Here is a 16,903-nt window from a genome sequence, read left to right on the forward strand (position 1 = left end):
GGTAAACCCCGGTTACACAACAAAAGGACGGTCACGGAGACATCGCCGCCCGTCACGCTGCTCTCACTCAGCACTGTCAGGAAGGCCACAGTCGCCACATCCAAATTCAATGACGGTTTATAAAGAACCGTCAACAGAGGAGAGCAACGTTGGAGAAGCCTCATTAACCACTTTCAAAACCCACTAAATGTTAAAAACGTTATTTTCATTCATCAACTGTACTACATGATACTTGATGAGGTGGGAAATTCTGTATAGTGGTATGACAGCCATAGACATACACATAGATGAGTTGAAATGAAGCTGTCCTTCCTGCTGAAATCATGATTCACAGTGAAACGTAAGGATACTTTCCTGTAATCAAGGGTTTTTAATCTCAAAGTAGATGACATGATTAAATGCCCAAAAACATCTCTGCAAACTGAAATATGTCTTGCCTTTTTGCTTGACAAATTATGTTGAAGATGCAGGGAAAGACTTTCCATCCAATGATGTCCCCAGACACCCACATGCATGAATTTGTCATCCTTCCATATAAGGACATGCAACTCTGAGTCGATGCCACGGATTAAAGAAGATGTTAACTGTAATCACAGTTAAGCCATGTGTCTCCTTTCACCAGTAACCTCAACATACCGCAACCTTTCCATGTCATTGCAGATGAAATCAACATGACCTTTGACATGACGTTTCATTTTTTTTCCCCCAAGGGCCCTCCAGACATGTACACCTTAATGCCAATTTGAGACTGTTTAAAGGAAGATTCCGAGGCACCAATTTCCATCGGAAGTGGTTTTGAGGTAAAATTTCATCCAGCCTCATAGTACATACGTAAAGGTGACAGAAGTCAGAACCTGGTACTGCACAGACACATTTCAGCAGGTTTTAAATAAATAGGCGACTTTGGTACCCTGCCTTTGTTGAGAAGCTGTATCTCTCTAAACCCACCTTGGCATTTAAAATGAGGTACCAGCTTTCAAGAGAACGGGAGAACATAATGTCTGAATGCACATCACTTTCCCATGGCATGAGTCCCCTCTCACATAAACACTGCCTCTCCATCGGAGGAAATTAGAACAACAACAAATTATCTCAGCGATAAGAATCTAGATTGACAGCCCAGAATTTCAACAGCGGATCCCGAGAGAACTCTCCGCTGTGCAGTCTCCGAGGAGACAAACTCATCACCAAACCGATACTTGCATTTTGACTATTTCTGAAAGCAGTCCAACAAAAAAAAAGAAAAGCAACTGCTCTGTTGGCAGTGTGATCAGTGAATTCATAAATTTGAGGAGAAGGCAAATATGACAGCTAGCTAGCTAATATGACAAAAGATGCTACCATTACATGCAGTTTGCTGTAATCCTTGCAGGAGCGATGTATTACACAGCAGTCTGTGATATATCTAAAGTTAGCTTAGTGACTGATAGCTATGGCTTTAATCACAGAAAGCTGAAAATATACCATTTTCCTCTTCCCAATGGCATTTTCACTTCACAGCTACATCAGTACCAAACCACACACAGTTCACATTCCCTTCCCAATCCCAATGCTCAGGTGTGACAAATGGCTGCATGAATACATAAGACTGTCAATCAACACAAACACAGTGATCTCTGATGAATGACCAGACAAGGGTCCCTGGCGTTCTGACCACTGCGGGCTGAGATCTCATGCAGCATTTCACCGCCGATTGCTGGCATTTGACTTCACAGAAAGGTTGAATAAAAAACCTGTTAGCTGCATTATGACAGCAGACTTTGAGATCTGGACAAAAACAGTTTCCCTTGTGTCCTCAAGTATATCAAGATGAGATAAAACATTGGAATCTGAATCACAGATTACAATGCTGAATCTTGTTGGTTGCATTGCTGCAGCAAAAATAACTTCACTTGGGTTCTTTAAAGCAATGTTGAAAGTGTCTGCTGAAAGATTAGGGCTAGAACAGAGACAGTGGCAGGGTGCATCTGCATGAACCTGTACATGTTTTACACAGAAGGCCCTGAGGGAAAAGGAGGTAGACTCACCACAACTCACTCCCTCTCTCTCTCTCTCTCTCTCTCTCTCTCTCTCTCACTCTCACTTTTTCTCCATCTGTTCTACCTACCTTTCCATAACACAACGATTCAGAGCGAAGCAGTCTGCTGAGACAAAAAAGCATCTCAACATACAAGATGTCTGCAAATCCGGTGCAGTGTAACGTCCCCCACACTGGTACATGCAAGCAGACTGAGCAAAATTTAAAGTGATGCGGGTGCTTAGTGCTGTTGCTGGTAAGGGTGAGAACACAGAGAACTCCCTTGTCTTTTCCTGTAGTGTCACAGACCAGCTAGTTGGTTACAGTTACAGCATACAGGACATCATGTGCTTTGAACATAGACCAGGAAACCCCACTTAATGAAATGCAAAGATGACTCTCTCTGATTCACAACAGGTCAGGCGGATCTTCTGTCAGTGAACTTATCAGTATGCCAATTTTAAAAGGTCTACCATTACCATTATCCACTTACCTGGTACTATTACACTGTTGTTGTAGCTGCTGCAAAAAAAAAATAATCTGTATCCTAACCGAGACTTACCAGATTTCATATTAGCTAATAAGGCTCCTCCAGAAATGGAAACAGCTTAATGTACAGCTACCAGACATCCCAGTTCCTACTAACTTTAGATGGAGGTTAGTATGCTGAGGTGGGTCCATGCACACATCTTTTAATCAGTCCAATAACTTGCTTTAAGTAGAATTTGACATGCACTCTGCTCTTTCCGTCCCCGGGCACCAAAGTACCAACCAGCCAAAGGGCTTACAGCACCACTTACACTGAGGTAGGCGTGTGAGAGAACAAAATACCCTAAAATACCCCAAATACAAGTATCAGTAATTTTGTATGCCACACTGTCTCTTAAATGGAAATTTCAAACAGTGTATGTTAAATTGCTCTTTTTCATTGATCTCTATCATGCAATATACTTGTCTGGCGATCTTTCCAAGTTGGCGGTGGTACGATAGCAAGCTAACGTTAACTGCCGCATTTTGACAGGTCGCGATAGCAGTGACTGGCTAGCTGTCAATGCTAGCAAGCATGGGTTTTACAAGTAGTTGTAATTTGGCTAGGCACTTAGCTTGACTACCGTGTTAATGCAGGCCGGCATGCTCACATAACTAACGTGGCTAACACGTGAAATCGAAACACAGGGGGTCGGATTGTTTCCTCGGTTGGCAGCCAGGCTAGCTGCTCCTGCATGGTACTATGCTATGCCCGTAGGATTTAATCAGGGGTCTGCCAGTTGTGCAAAATGACTTGAGACCCTGTAAAACGGCTTGAGACCCCGATTTTCCAGTGAAAGTGAAACCCCCCGTAACGTTACTGAACAGCTAGACTCTCCCGCTAGCTAGCATAAAAATGCTGTCTATTTTACAGTGCCTGGTTCGGAAATATCAAGGTAGCAAGCAAACTAGCTAGCTACCTTTCATTAGCTAGAGTTTCTGCTTGATAGCTAAGCCAATCAAACTATCAAGCTGGTTACCTGACGCTTCCAAAGCAGGCATCAGTTAAGAAGCTTAGAGAGCTAGCTACCAGGCACACTCGCTCGCATCCAGCAGACTGTCAATAAGCACATGACGCCGTAAAATTATTAATGCACGCTTGCCACATACATTTGTACATTATGTACTTACGGTTGCAGTGGTGCGGTTACGGGTTTTCTTTAGCTAGCGATCCAGTGCAGTACAGCAGATGTATACACGCTTATTAAATATCGCAGCTAGAATGGGGTCCCCGGCCGTTCGGAGGATGCTTCCTGTCTCCTATCCGGGCCATCTCCGACCTTAAGCTTCATTGGACACCGCAGATATTGCGGGAATAGTGCGGCTGCAGGTCGGAGCTACCCACGGAAGCGCTCCACGTATCCCACGCATAGCGGCGACTGCCATCTTTCGGACGAACAGAGCAAAGGACGCTTATTATATATAGGCCTACTTAAGTTTAATTCACATTTAAATTGTAGTTGCCAATCATTTATTTGACGTATTCATGACGCCTTGTACATATATGAGAGAAAAATACCGTACTGAATCAAGGTCCATCTAAACCATACTAAATGATTCAACGATACCTATCTGCTTGACTGCCATAGCACAGTGTTGCAATGTACCGACTCACCTGTTCAGTTAAAGACCTTTCATTGTGAAGCACTGCAGTCTACACTGCGGTTTCCCGCTGTAGTCCACTGTGTGCAGCTTTATGCGTTGTGATAATACAATGCACCAGCACAGGCCAAGTTAGTCTGGTACAGCATTAAAACGGGTTAAAGCTCAGATACCGAACAGAAAATTCTTAACTGGTAATTTAATTATTGAGATGTTTCAGTACCACCCCAAAGTCACTTACATAAGTCTCTTTTGGCTGTAGTTGTGATTAAATTTTACACAATCACTTTACGAAGCCAGTTATCAGTAGCTGGTACTAGCACTAATATGAAAACGAAATCCTTTTAAGACTAAAAAGAGACCCCCTCCCCCTCAGCCAAACATAGTAGTGGGTTCATTTATATTATAAATGTGACTGTTACAGTATATATGCTCCCGGGGGAGCATATATTATTTTCATAATCAGGTACTGATTATGAAATGGTAGGCATGGTAATAGATATGTCTTTAGTCATCTATAACAATTTACTTAGCTGTTGCAATCCAAGTTTCCATTTTGTTTTTTTTCCTTTTACTTACATATGATTTCTGGATCACTCTGAAACAGGCTCCATGTCCTACATGTAAGTGAACCCAAATGTTAATCATTGCATCTAGTTCAGACCTGCAAAGTCACTGTAGAATGGAACACACACACAGGCTAAATTCTATATTCTATATTCATTAATTGGATGCATTCATTGGTATAATACAAATATGGCTTTATTTTTAATTTGCTGCAAACAGATTTGTATGCAAATGAAAAACCCTGGCTTAGAGCCTTCTTAGCTTCCCAATAACATGGTTTCACAAAGTTGATTTACATGTTATATGAATTATACAATTATTCCAAAATGCTCAATGACATCAGTGGTTTCTTCTAAGGTTTTCATGGTCATATGTAAGATATTGTTCCAAAACATAAACGATTATCATACAATAAGCACTCTTAAATTTCAGTGGATTTCAAAGATGAACTGAGGTAAATGCATTTAGACATTATGCTTACTTTATGTTTTACAAAGTCTCCTCTTTCACCATTGAAATGATATCCCTATACATTGTATGTACACCAGTTACATGTAGTATTTAAAAAAAACAACTATACAGGCATTGGGCTGTATGTCCTGATGACTGTGTGTGCTGCTTTAGCAACATTAGTCCATGAATGGCTGATTGTATTTTTTTAGATCTAAATTATGTTTTTAGTTGTTTTTTACAACAATGTAAAATGTGTGCAATAATGCACAAAGCAATTCAGAGCTGAGAAAGCTAGACAGTAACAAACACCTCACACATCTTGATTGGCCTTTGTCACCTATGACCCATGACCTTGTCCTATGACACATATGAGGCCTTTGTTCCTCAAGAACTGTCACAAAAAGCCTGTGATTTTTTTAAAGAGCATTCATGTGATTTCGGTTCTTCCAGAACATTCACCGGATATCTGTTCTTCTGGGTCATTAGAGTGAATTCTGTTCTTTAGGAAGAGCGTGAATCCTGTGTTCTTAAGTTCATGTCACAGGAGCCTGTGTGTTTATTGGAACATTTGCATGACTTCTGTTCTTCACGAAAAGAAACCTGAATTCTGTTCTTTAGGAACAAAAATGTGAATTCATTTCTTCAGGAAGACTGATGTGAACCTTGATTCTTAGGAACACTCATGTGAAGAGTGTTCTTTAGGAACATTCTCATGAATTCTGCTCTGGAACACTTCTGAATTCTGCTGCGCTCTTCCAGAACTGTCACATGAGGCTTGTGGTCTTGGTGTTCTCCAGGATCTCCTCGTACAACCAGCTTTGGCTGAATTCCTCAGACTTGTCTATGAGTCGGAAGAGGTGTTTGTACTCGTCTGGGTACACGCTTCCCGTCAGGGTGTCATCCAGCAGGTCCATCTCCTTTAGGATCTTTGATCCGCTTTCCGGACTCCAGGCACTGTGAGAGAGAAGAGGGGGATGTGAGGGTCTAAGCAAAGGGGACAGTCTCACCATTAAAATACAACTAGAAATACATGTTATATATAGATCCATTTGTTTGGACAGCCAAAATACAGAGATCCACGAGTTGTCTTGTTAAATGTCAACTAAAATATTCATACATCATAACAATTACTATTAAAATTAAATTAATGATAATTTCTGATCTACTTTCATGCATGTGTCCAGAGTACATAGTAAAGACATGTATGATCAATACATATGTGACCACCTTAAATGCACTATCCTAGTGCGATGATGGTATGAGATCTGTGGCCAGACTAACAAATGCTTTAGAAATAAGGCAAGTATACTTTTAAAGCTTCACTGGCTCCCCATTGTACAAAGCGAGATGGGGAATGAATGAGGATATTGTGAAGTGTTTTACACTGTGTATTTTAGATTCATACAACAAGCAAAGCTACAGAACTGCAAGCCTGGATTTACACACTAAAACATCTTTTGAGTTTCTTTGTGATGCTGAGCTTATGTGATGCTATCCAGCTCTCAAACGCAAGAGTTAACCACCATCAGGCTTTAAAACACTTAAGTAAGACTTGAATTTGGACTGTTCTTATAAATGCAGATAATAATTTCCAAGACTATTCTTGTAAATAAATGACAAAGTATGAGTTCTACATAACGCTCTGACAAACTGCAGTGAGCACCGTCGGCACGGCAACGGCCACTCACTTGAGCCGGTCCAGCAGACGGGCCTTCCTCTTGGCCATGCACTGCTTGATCATCATGATCAGGGTGGAGGCGTTGTCAGTTGTGAGGCCGGAGGTAAAAAGGCCCGGGCGGGGGGTCAGCCTCACCAGGCACAGGTGGTCATTCGGGACCTGCCAGGGAGAAACGACAGCGTACACTGTGTCATTTGCCTTTGCACTAAAAACACTGGAGCACTGGAGGACAACCGAGTTACTAGGCAACACTAAAATCCCATGTAAATGACATCAGAACAGAGTAGAAATATAACAGAAATAGAAAGGTAGAATCTTATACAGCTAACGTGTAAATCAATATGTTGTAACGTGGCTATATGATTTTATCAATGAATTACAAACAAAAATTAGTACTGCTATTAGTAAAAAACGTAAGTCTGTAATTTTTTTTTGTTAATGTGCATAACTGAGCCTTCTATGCTTTATCCTGCAAGCCTCCAACTCGACCATCCCCCTCCAGTCTACAACACAAGCTGGCTTTACGCCAACACAGAAACTTGAATTTCTGCTTCAAAAAAAGCTGATCATTTAAAGACACCCAGTCAGTTTTTTGACTGGATTTCTCGACTGACATCTACCTCATAACCACTGTGTGCTGTGGTTTAATAAAAATGAACCAACAAGCATTAGTGCAACAAACCTGACGTCTCACGCCTGATTGCCAGCATCTCCTTGACAACAGAGCTCACATTCTTGGGCTGACTTAAAGTAGAGCCTCATGAAACATCCAAATCTCTTCTTTTTTGCATAAAGGATAAAAATATTCCTTCCTTGGGCTCAAACTCAACACTACAGTCATAGCAAGCTTCCTACATAGTTGCTTTCATTCTATAAACTGTCACTGGAAATATGGCCCAGAAGCCTCCACTCACCCGACTCCTTGGAATTGCCATTCCACCATGCTTGGAAGTCGTCACAAAAGATTCCCAAGGCTCCTAGAGAACGACAACAAAAAAAAAAAAAACAAACAGAAATTTAAGATTTAGAAACCTGTATGTCAGACAAGAGGGCATATTGCCACATTTCCAAAATACTGCATTTTCCCACAAAACGATTGAGCTCAACTACATCTCTGGGATTAAAAGTTGAGAACTCAATCTGTAAGAAATATTGCGCACTACCTGAATATTTTAGCAGACCATTTTTAAAGCTTTCAAAAACTGGTCTGTACTCCACATTTCTTTTTGGTGCTTTTGCAAATATGATCTTGTTCATTAATAGAGTACAAGTCAAACACATCTCCTGGTCTTCTGAATTGCATCAGTATGGAAGAATGCACCAGAACGCAAGGTCCCCGAGATGAGGACGTCTGTATCCATACAACTGACACGCATCTCACAGGGAAAGGGTCAAACTGCAGAGGTAGGGGATGATGGGAGTTGGAGTTCGTTCAGAGCCCCTCCTACCCCCCCTCTCACCTTGTGGAGCAGCTGAATATCACAAGCCATCTGCATTAGTACACTCAAGGCCTGGTAGTTGTTCATGTCTCCTGGTCTGGCCATAAGTTTCTAAGGAGAAACAACAACACAGTTTAACTCCAAATTCATGATGTCACTGGTTTGAAATGAAGAAAAAAAAAAAAAGATTCCTGAAGATAAGGCAAGAGACTAGAGGCCCTGAAGGGGGAAAAGCCCAGACACCCATTTGAGCGAGAAGCCTAACCTCAAACTAAAGCACACCTAGCCACAGGTATTTTCAAACTTCACTTCAGTGCAATGAAAGCAGGACGGTTGCACATGGAACTATATTACATGCACTTCTTTCCATAGCTTTGCAAGTGACTTTGAGCAACTGCTAAATGTATAAATGCAGACTGAAACACAGAAGTTATTAGCACTCAAATTCTCTTGCTTTTGTGCTGAGGGAGGTAAACGTATGCTTCCTGCCCTCCTAGGGCAAGGCTCTCCCAACCCTGCAGCTCCCTACAGTTACCGCAAGAAGCCAGTGGGTGGTACTGTCTGTCCAACTCACCAAATACTCCTTTTCACTGATGAACATGATCATCTCTATACGGCCATAGCGGAAGATGGACAAGCGCTCGTACAGGGCATAGATCAGCTTCCACAGCATACTCCTCTCGTTCCTCTGGGAAAAAATCCCCACCACCTTCACCGGAACATCTGAGTGCAGAAAACAATACAGGATAAACATTCTACATCATCCACCAGGGAGCAATCTGAAATGCAGGCAGTTTCAACATCAATCACACACAGCTGAAAACCAGCACGGGTACACAAATACAACCACTGCATCCCCCACAGACTACAACTAAACTGTGGTCACTAGAATTGCAAAACAAGATCCTAGATAATTACAAGACTGAAAACAATACAACTTAAGACATCAACTGAACTCCCACAGACTAAAACAAGCTGCTTACAAGAATGGAGCAGATATCCAGTGCTCAAGAACTCATATGGGGTTACTGCAATTGCTGGTATAAGACTCAGTGTGAAGGCACAGCATATTAGTTCCCATTTTGTGAGACTACCTGTTGCTACTGGTTTAAGTGAACAACAGCACAAGTGGTATGATGACAAAATGTGACATTATGATTCTACTTAAAGGAATCTGTACACCATTTCTGACATTTAACATTTAAGTTTTTATGAGAGACCTACAGGACGCAATAAGGTTCAGTCACTTTCTAGTCCTAAACTGAAAATAATGTTACCATTTATAAGCAAAGTACATTCGTAGCTGGATAGGATTTTCCTACAAAGAAATACCAGTGGACCATTACATACACAGGTCGTCTGTGTTATTAGGGTGCCATAAGATCAGTAATAACTCGAGCTTCCTTCTGCTTAGCCAATCCAGAGTGACAACACTGTGCAGTGACTGAATGAGTCACTGTCATGTCCACTTGCACATCCTCTGCTGGACAGCTGCCCCTCGCCCCTCGCCCCTCACCTGCTGTCCAGGGCACCTCGGAGATGCCCAGGTCATCAAAGAGCTTCTCTGAGTACATGGCTGGGGGCCGCATGGTGCCGAGACCAATGGGGTCCAGCTTGAAGAAGTCGCAGTGCACCACCTCCAGCTGCCCGTCCAGACTGCTCTCCAGAGCCTTCGGGAAACAGCACACACCAGTGAGAATGCCTGTACCACTCAAAGTGTGATCAACAACGTGCCAACTGGCAGGTGAGCTAACAGGCTCGTGTAACACTGCATGACCCTGATAAGGGCTTTTATGTATTATTCCAATTATGTATTTAAATATATAATTTGAACCTTTCATCTTCATTATCCCCCAAGTGGAGCTGAGCTTTTTTACCAGCCAGTTTTACTCGTTTCATGCACCTTGGTGGGACTGCAACAGACAGCCAGTACATTGCTTTGGTTTATATCACACTTTGTGGCCTTTGACCTGAATTTTATTCATCTAGCTGCAGAAGTGGCTCAGAGTTTTAAAAATTTCTCATTCCTCATTTTGTTCCCCACCATGACTTCCCTACTGATACATCCTGCTTTGACTCACCATCACATCCCAATTTGTACAGGAGCACTGAAGTGGAAAGTACCCAATCATGCGATACATTCAGATGCATTCTTTCTCATAAGTGTACAAAACACATATATTCTTTTTTTATAAGTTATAATGTACACTACAAGGTGGCAAATACCAGAAGATATGACCGACCCAGTGATGGTCAGACAGTCTGCTCTTTTGACAAGCTCCTTGACCAACCGGGCCACTCCAGAGACCCAGAAGTGACTCGAAATTTGACTGTATCTGAAGGTGACACCCTGTGCTGGGGTCGGAGGGGCGGCGCTCACCTGGAGGTCTGGGAGGAAGGACTTATCGCTCTCCAGTGTCACCAGTCTCTGCACGCCGCAGTTCAGCAGCGTACGGGTCAGAACCCCAGGGCCTTGGCAAACACACAACAGCACAGAATCAAGTTCAAGTTCAAAGTTTATTGTCATATGCACAGTAAAGAAACAAGTTCCCTGTACAATGAAATTCTTCCTTTGCCTTCAACAGCACAGAATGACAACTGTGACACTACACAAAAGCACGTACACACACACACTCAGACACACTAATACCCACACTCCCACACATATGCAAAAATTCACATTCGCACACAAACACGTTCACAGCCCCCTGCACACAAACAAACACTCATACACACAATCACATGTATACAAACATAAACACACGGACAAACATACATGCACAGAAAAACCTAACCAAAACACATACTAACACATCAAAACACATACAGACTAAGAACTTTTCAGGAGCAGGTGAGAACCCCCAACGTACCAGGGTTGCATTCGAAGATAACGGCGTTGCTGTCCGCCAGGTCACCTTCCAGGTGCCGAGCCACCTGCCTGGCCAGGGCAGGATCGATGATGAACCTCCGGAGGCTTCTGCACGTCATCGCCTTGCGGGTGTTCTCCTCCACCTCCCCAAGGTCCAGGAAGTCGTACCTGCTCAGCGGGCGGCAGTGGCCTTTCAGGGCGCCGGCCACCGCGGACAGGTTCCTCTGGGTTAGCCCGGTGTCCGACGCTGTGCGCTCGGCTTTGCCCTGCTGGACCTGCGTTCTCCAGGCGCCGGTCGTCAGCGAGTCCACGGCGTACGACCGCGTCTGCGTGAGGGCAGCGGTGTGGGTACATGCGGGCAGCCCGAACAGGGGCCCCGCTGCTGCTGGCTGGCCGCAAGTCGCTTTCACGGCCAAAACCAGCACTCTGCAGCAACGTGAAGACATGGTGATGTAGTTCCGTGCCTGCCGAGATAAAACGGTAAAGAAATCAGCCGCTGTCATAAATTCTTCTTCCCCTAAATCGTTAGTGAGAGCTAGCGTTTGCCCCGCGTCTACATTACACTGTCGCACTGGGTGCGTTTAAAGGGACCTACTCCTGCCAAACGCATTTCCAAACAGATACCTGGAGTGAAACACATGCTAATTTCTATGTGCTTGAGTTAGAAGACAACAACGTGTTGAACACATGAAAATGTATTCAGGTGAACAATATCTATAACTACTCAGGTTCTGCGTCGCTATATCACTTAAAAGTGCAGCGCTAGCGTTAGCCCGTTAGCGAGAACAGAATGTACTGAATTTCATTTGACTCCACACTGTGCGCGCTGTAAATAACTACGTCAGCTACCATCCGATTATATGCGGACGGCAAGCTACCGTATAAGCACACTTCCCCCAAAAAGGTAAACCGATGTAAGGACAGTACTGTAGATCTATACAGCAAATGTCGTCTATATTGCCTCCAGTCTCATGCGAATGCATAATATTAGCAGATACAGCTTAATCACGCGTGGGGAGAAGGCTAACATTAGCTAGCAAACTATGGGTTTGATCGCAGGATGCATACATGGAATCAGTTTGTGTACAATAAGCAGAAATTTCCTGAACACACAAGGTTAGCTAAATTGCTGTCCGTTATGCAACCATAAATCTGTCGGTTATTTTCTTCGAACATTACCAGTGGCGTTCAGCATGTTAGCAACTAACGTTAGCTGGTGAAATGCAGCATTATGGATTTACATTCTGATTAGGACCAACTATCGACAACTTAGCAAGCGATATTAGCGAATTATATTAGGTTAAACTCAGTAACTGGTAAAACAGCTTGATAAAAATTGTAGATACAACACTGAACCATGGCTAGTGCGTAACGTCTTGCTAGCTATGTCCACGTTCATCTGATATAACGTTAGCAAGCCAGCTAGCTAGCAAGCAAGTTGGACTAACGTACGAAATTTAGCAAATGCTGGTTATAACAAATCATCAAAAATGCAAAGGCGAATTTGAAAAGACTATACCTTTGTCTACTGTGTAGCCCGTTGTGATCTTCCGATCACAAATACACCTGAGGATTCATCCTGTCCTGTACCCGTTTATCGTGGTGACATTGAACACGCGTGTTGTTGACCCCAGATGATTTTACAACTCAGAGCCGAAGCGGACACCTCTGGCAAAATCACGTGACATTATGTCGCCGGCCCCCATAAAATGCGATTTCTTCAACTCGCACTGGTAACTGCATGACTTATTCGTTATCGAGCTGAAACACCACATTCAGAAAAAGAATTGCTCTTGGATTAATTAGCTATATTCAAATATACCCGCTCTTAGATATCATTCCTTGTCATCATGCTGAAACACGACTTCGAGAATTGATAACACCCCACTAGCCCCACTAAAACTGTGGACTCGCGTTACTATTGCTGAAAATCACAAACAAGTGAACTGCAAGTGAATGATACATAGTGTATGAGTTTAAATCAATTGAGTCTGGGCAGACACACTGCACAAGTTCTGAAATGTTGGAGTCAAAGCATTTATCCCAACTTCTGTCAGGCATGTAACTGCTGTTTCCCAGGTAGGCCACCAGATGGCGACATACCTTCCTGTGTTCTCTGTCTCATTTAGTTAATGTCTTTCACCTGTGTTGATTAGTTTTTTTTATATATACCTGTGTTCCCTGTTATTTAAGCCCTGCACTTTGGTCATGGCTTTGCTCAGCTTTGAGTTGTGATGCTTAGTGTATGTAGTCTTGCCCAAGCCTGTTTTGTATGCCCTGGGTCTCCTCATGTAATGGTGAATGGTAATGTTATTTTCTTTGAATCAAACCTCTTTGTGTCTTGAGTCATGCTCCTTGTCACAACTTCTCCAACTGGCTTGAGCCACTTGGCGCTGCCCACTGCTCAGTACAGCTGCTTGACAATAAGGTTGTAAAGTGCTAGATAAATAGGACATGCAGAATCAGACTATTTCCACCATGATATTGCCTGGCTTTTTCCACTCATTGTGCATTTGGTGGTCTGTGGATGGATTTAATGCATATGCACTTGGTGCAACAGTAAAGTCCTCACTTTCTGCTGTTCCTGTTTTTGTGACGTGGTTGTGTGGTGTCCTTTTGCTTTTTGCGTCTCCCTATTTACAGGGTTCTCACAATGTCTCTTTCTGCATTGTTTTCAGACAGGTAGCCCTGTACCTTTACAGTGCTGTTACTGTTAAAGTTGGTCCTTTCTTTGCTTATTGTGTATGTTGTAAATGGCTAGCCTTTTCTTTGTAACAGCAACTCCTGAAAATGTGACACCCTGTAAACTGAAGCTTGTGAGCTTTCTTTGCACTACTACATACAATCATCGCAGTAATGAGTTGGACATATTTTGTAAGCAAAACCATAGCTTCCAGAAACACTCGAACAGAAAGGTGTACACAACTGTCAGTGTTTGCCATCTGATGGAGACGATGATTTTGCTGTTAGTTCGACAGGAAACGTATCGCCACATATCACATCACATTGTATTTTATTTGAATCGACTTCGGCTGCTTCATGTGGTGTCGTCAGCGGTGTCCGCTTATGTCGTGTCTGCTGTGTGTTGCAACTTTAGAGTCGCGTACATTTTATGTCAGGCCACGAGGTCTGTCGTTCTCTTTAAGCGATAGGATCGCCTTTGATTCGTCCTTTCTCCTGTCGATAGGGGCCTCAAAGAGGCGGAACTTAACCAGGATTTGAAACAGACCCACGTGACGTCGTGCGAAGTCATATGACATGACTCTGATGGCTGCATCCTGGCTAATATATTGGTGAACATACCCACGTGTGTTTCTCCACAATCGACTGTACTACGGAACATGGCGCGAAGATTTGCACGACGCTGTAGCCCTGGGAAGGGGGAAGGATTGTTCGCTGTTAATATGCTCAGAGCCGGAGAATTGGTCTTTTCAGCGGAACCTTTTGCTTGCTGCGTTTCAAAGAAGCAACTGAAAGCTGCATGTGAAAACTGCCTTTCAAGGTAGGTTGTCCAGGTGTAGTCCGATAGACGGGTAGCTCGCTGGTCCTAAGCGATGTGACTGCAACGCTTCAGAGCGTTTTGCAGCTGCGATGGTCGAGCAATTGTGGATATCAGTGAAAAGTTGTCTGCGGATTTCCAATCTACATGACATACAAATCATAATGGAGAGAAGTTAAATACCCCACAGTAATGGAAGATGCACGGAGAATAATCAACATGGAAGTTCAAGTTATTGGTTCCTTTCACAGGCAGGGAAGCGCCCACATGCGTCTAGCTTGATGCCATTATCACGTATAGCAACAAAACTAACAATTTGCATGGCTAGCTCGCTAGCTTCGCTTCAGAAAGGACGTCTAAACATTCTTGTTACGTTAAGCTTTCGATCTAAAGTTGTCGGGTGTTCGCTGCCAAAAACATCTGCAGGTGTGTGTCCATCAAATTATCCCATCCCCCAGCAAATGCATGTCCAGTTTCCCCAGGAACCTGATGACTGCAGCAATGAAAGTGTAGCATTCCGTGCGTACCTGCTGTCATAATTTCGACACTTTCACAATGACTCCATTAAGCATCACAATGCACTATACATACGGATGGTGATTGGCACTACTTTTGAAGTACTTGTCCGCATTCTCGACGAACGACGGAACCGGGCTCGGTGCCAGGGGAATATACAGACGGGTGCGATTGCAATCCGGAGAGGGGTTGAGTGAACTGAAGCGCAGGACCAGGGGGACAGGAACGGCAGAACTGGAGTGAAAGGTTGTTCGAAGCATTGGTCAGCAATGTTGGAGGGTCGTCAAATGGAGCTGTTGGCTTTGCCTCAGGAGACCAGCTGTGGCTCCTGTTAAGTGTAGGCTTAAGGTGAGTGACCATCTCCTCACAGTGCCCAAATGTGGTTACATGTCCCTCCTCAATTAGAATTACCAGTGTCAGGTTCACAAGGTGTGGTTTCAAGTGGAAAGCAACAACCACGGTTGTTAGTCTTGTAGGAAGTTGTTTCTGTGGTGGCAGCTACATAATATAAATAAATTTCTGTTTTTCATATATGCTAATACATGACTGACACTGAGCTGTTACAAGCTGTGCGGTGGTCAACATAGTATGTGATTGGCTAAATAATAGGAATTATGTTATGTAATAGGTATTACAGGAGGGAGGTGCCTCTGGTAGCCTTAGCCTTCTATTACTCTGCACTGAGTTACCATGTCTGGTTTACCGACAGATGTTCCTGTGGTGTTGGGGTTGTCCAGTTAGTACAGTGAGACTCGTGATCAGGTCATAGAACCTTCACAGATCTGTCCCATTTGGAAACATGACATCCGTAACCAGCTCTCTCTCTGTGGTTTTCTGCAGCTCATATCAAGGATGAAGTGGGCGAGCGGCAGAGCTTTTTTTGTCTGTGGAAGTACTAATGCTTGTGGGATCCTCGACTCTACAATCTACAAGCCTCTATGTCAGGAAATCTGAGGACAGCCCCCTTTTACCCACAATGCCCTAGGTAGTTGGGAGTGTAAGTGGAATAACATGCATTCCCTGGAACTGGAAGTGACTGGCTTCGTTAAGGATTCATGCTGTGGCTCTTTGGAGGCACTCTCTCAGCTCTTTAGACTTGAGATGAACCCCCCCTGGACAGATGGCACGACGATCAAGTCCGTTGGAAAAGAGCCTAAATTCAGGGGGTGGAAAGGAAGTTTAGGCGGATGTCCTTTGGTAGATGTTTTCCCTTCTTTGCCGCTCAGTTTGACCTCTGACCCCTCTCACCTGACTTGCCAAGGCTTCGTTATTGTGGGTTGACCACAAGTCCATGCCCATGACTGTTCAATGTAATTGTACATGGTTTTGGTCCAGTTTTAAAAATGATCACATCATATTGATGGGGTCTTTTTTTTAGGTCGTATTTTCAGTGATTGATTTTATCCCTTCCAACTGCCCCTCTGTCTGTAATTAATAAAGGGGTACTGATGTGATTGATTTAGAAAGCGGTCTCTCCTCTCTCTCGTTCACTGGCTTTTTTGTAGGGCAGTTATGGTATCTGGTCTGGATGGCTGAAATGCGGTCTTGACTGTTGGCTGGTGCTTAGTAAGACCTTAACACTCACTTGACTATGTTCAAGTGTTATCTATCTTAGTGTGCATGTATGATTCCCTTTTAGGCTGTACATTGAAATGGTGTTTACATGAACTACAGTGGTTTTAATTGCTATGAAGAAGCACCAGTGGTGAAAGGTCAGTGGCGTTGGATGGCACAC

General features: G+C 43.4%; 2 protein-coding genes across 2 annotated transcripts in view; one reads left to right on the plus strand and one right to left on the minus strand.

The window, feature by feature from the left end:
- Positions 1–5,411: 5,411 nt before the first annotated feature.
- tfb2m (transcription factor B2, mitochondrial) lies at positions 5,412–12,789 on the minus strand. Its single transcript, XM_036542156.1, has 9 exons — positions 12,673–12,789; positions 11,155–11,617; positions 10,665–10,756; positions 9,801–9,954; positions 8,859–9,007; positions 8,306–8,395; positions 7,760–7,822; positions 6,856–7,004; positions 5,412–6,121 (listed from the first exon to the last, which is right to left on the minus strand). Exons 2-9 carry the CDS (start codon positions 11,597–11,599, stop codon positions 5,932–5,934), a joined length of 1,332 nt encoding a protein of 443 aa, XP_036398049.1. The 5' UTR covers positions 11,600–11,617; positions 12,673–12,789; the 3' UTR covers positions 5,412–5,931.
- Positions 12,790–14,429: 1,640 nt separating this feature from the next.
- Positions 14,430–16,903, plus strand: part of smyd3 (SET and MYND domain containing 3) — a 184,222-nt gene continuing 181,748 nt past the window's right edge. The window contains exon 1 of the mRNA XM_036542839.1: positions 14,430–14,655. Coding sequence (XP_036398732.1) covers positions 14,495–14,655 — 161 coding nt within the window. The 5' untranslated portion in view covers positions 14,430–14,494. The remainder of the gene's footprint in view (positions 14,656–16,903) is intronic.

The sequence above is a fragment of the Megalops cyprinoides genome, chromosome 12, assembly GCF_013368585.1.
Source record: "Megalops cyprinoides isolate fMegCyp1 chromosome 12, fMegCyp1.pri, whole genome shotgun sequence".
Taxonomy (NCBI): domain Eukaryota; kingdom Metazoa; phylum Chordata; class Actinopteri; order Elopiformes; family Megalopidae; genus Megalops; species Megalops cyprinoides.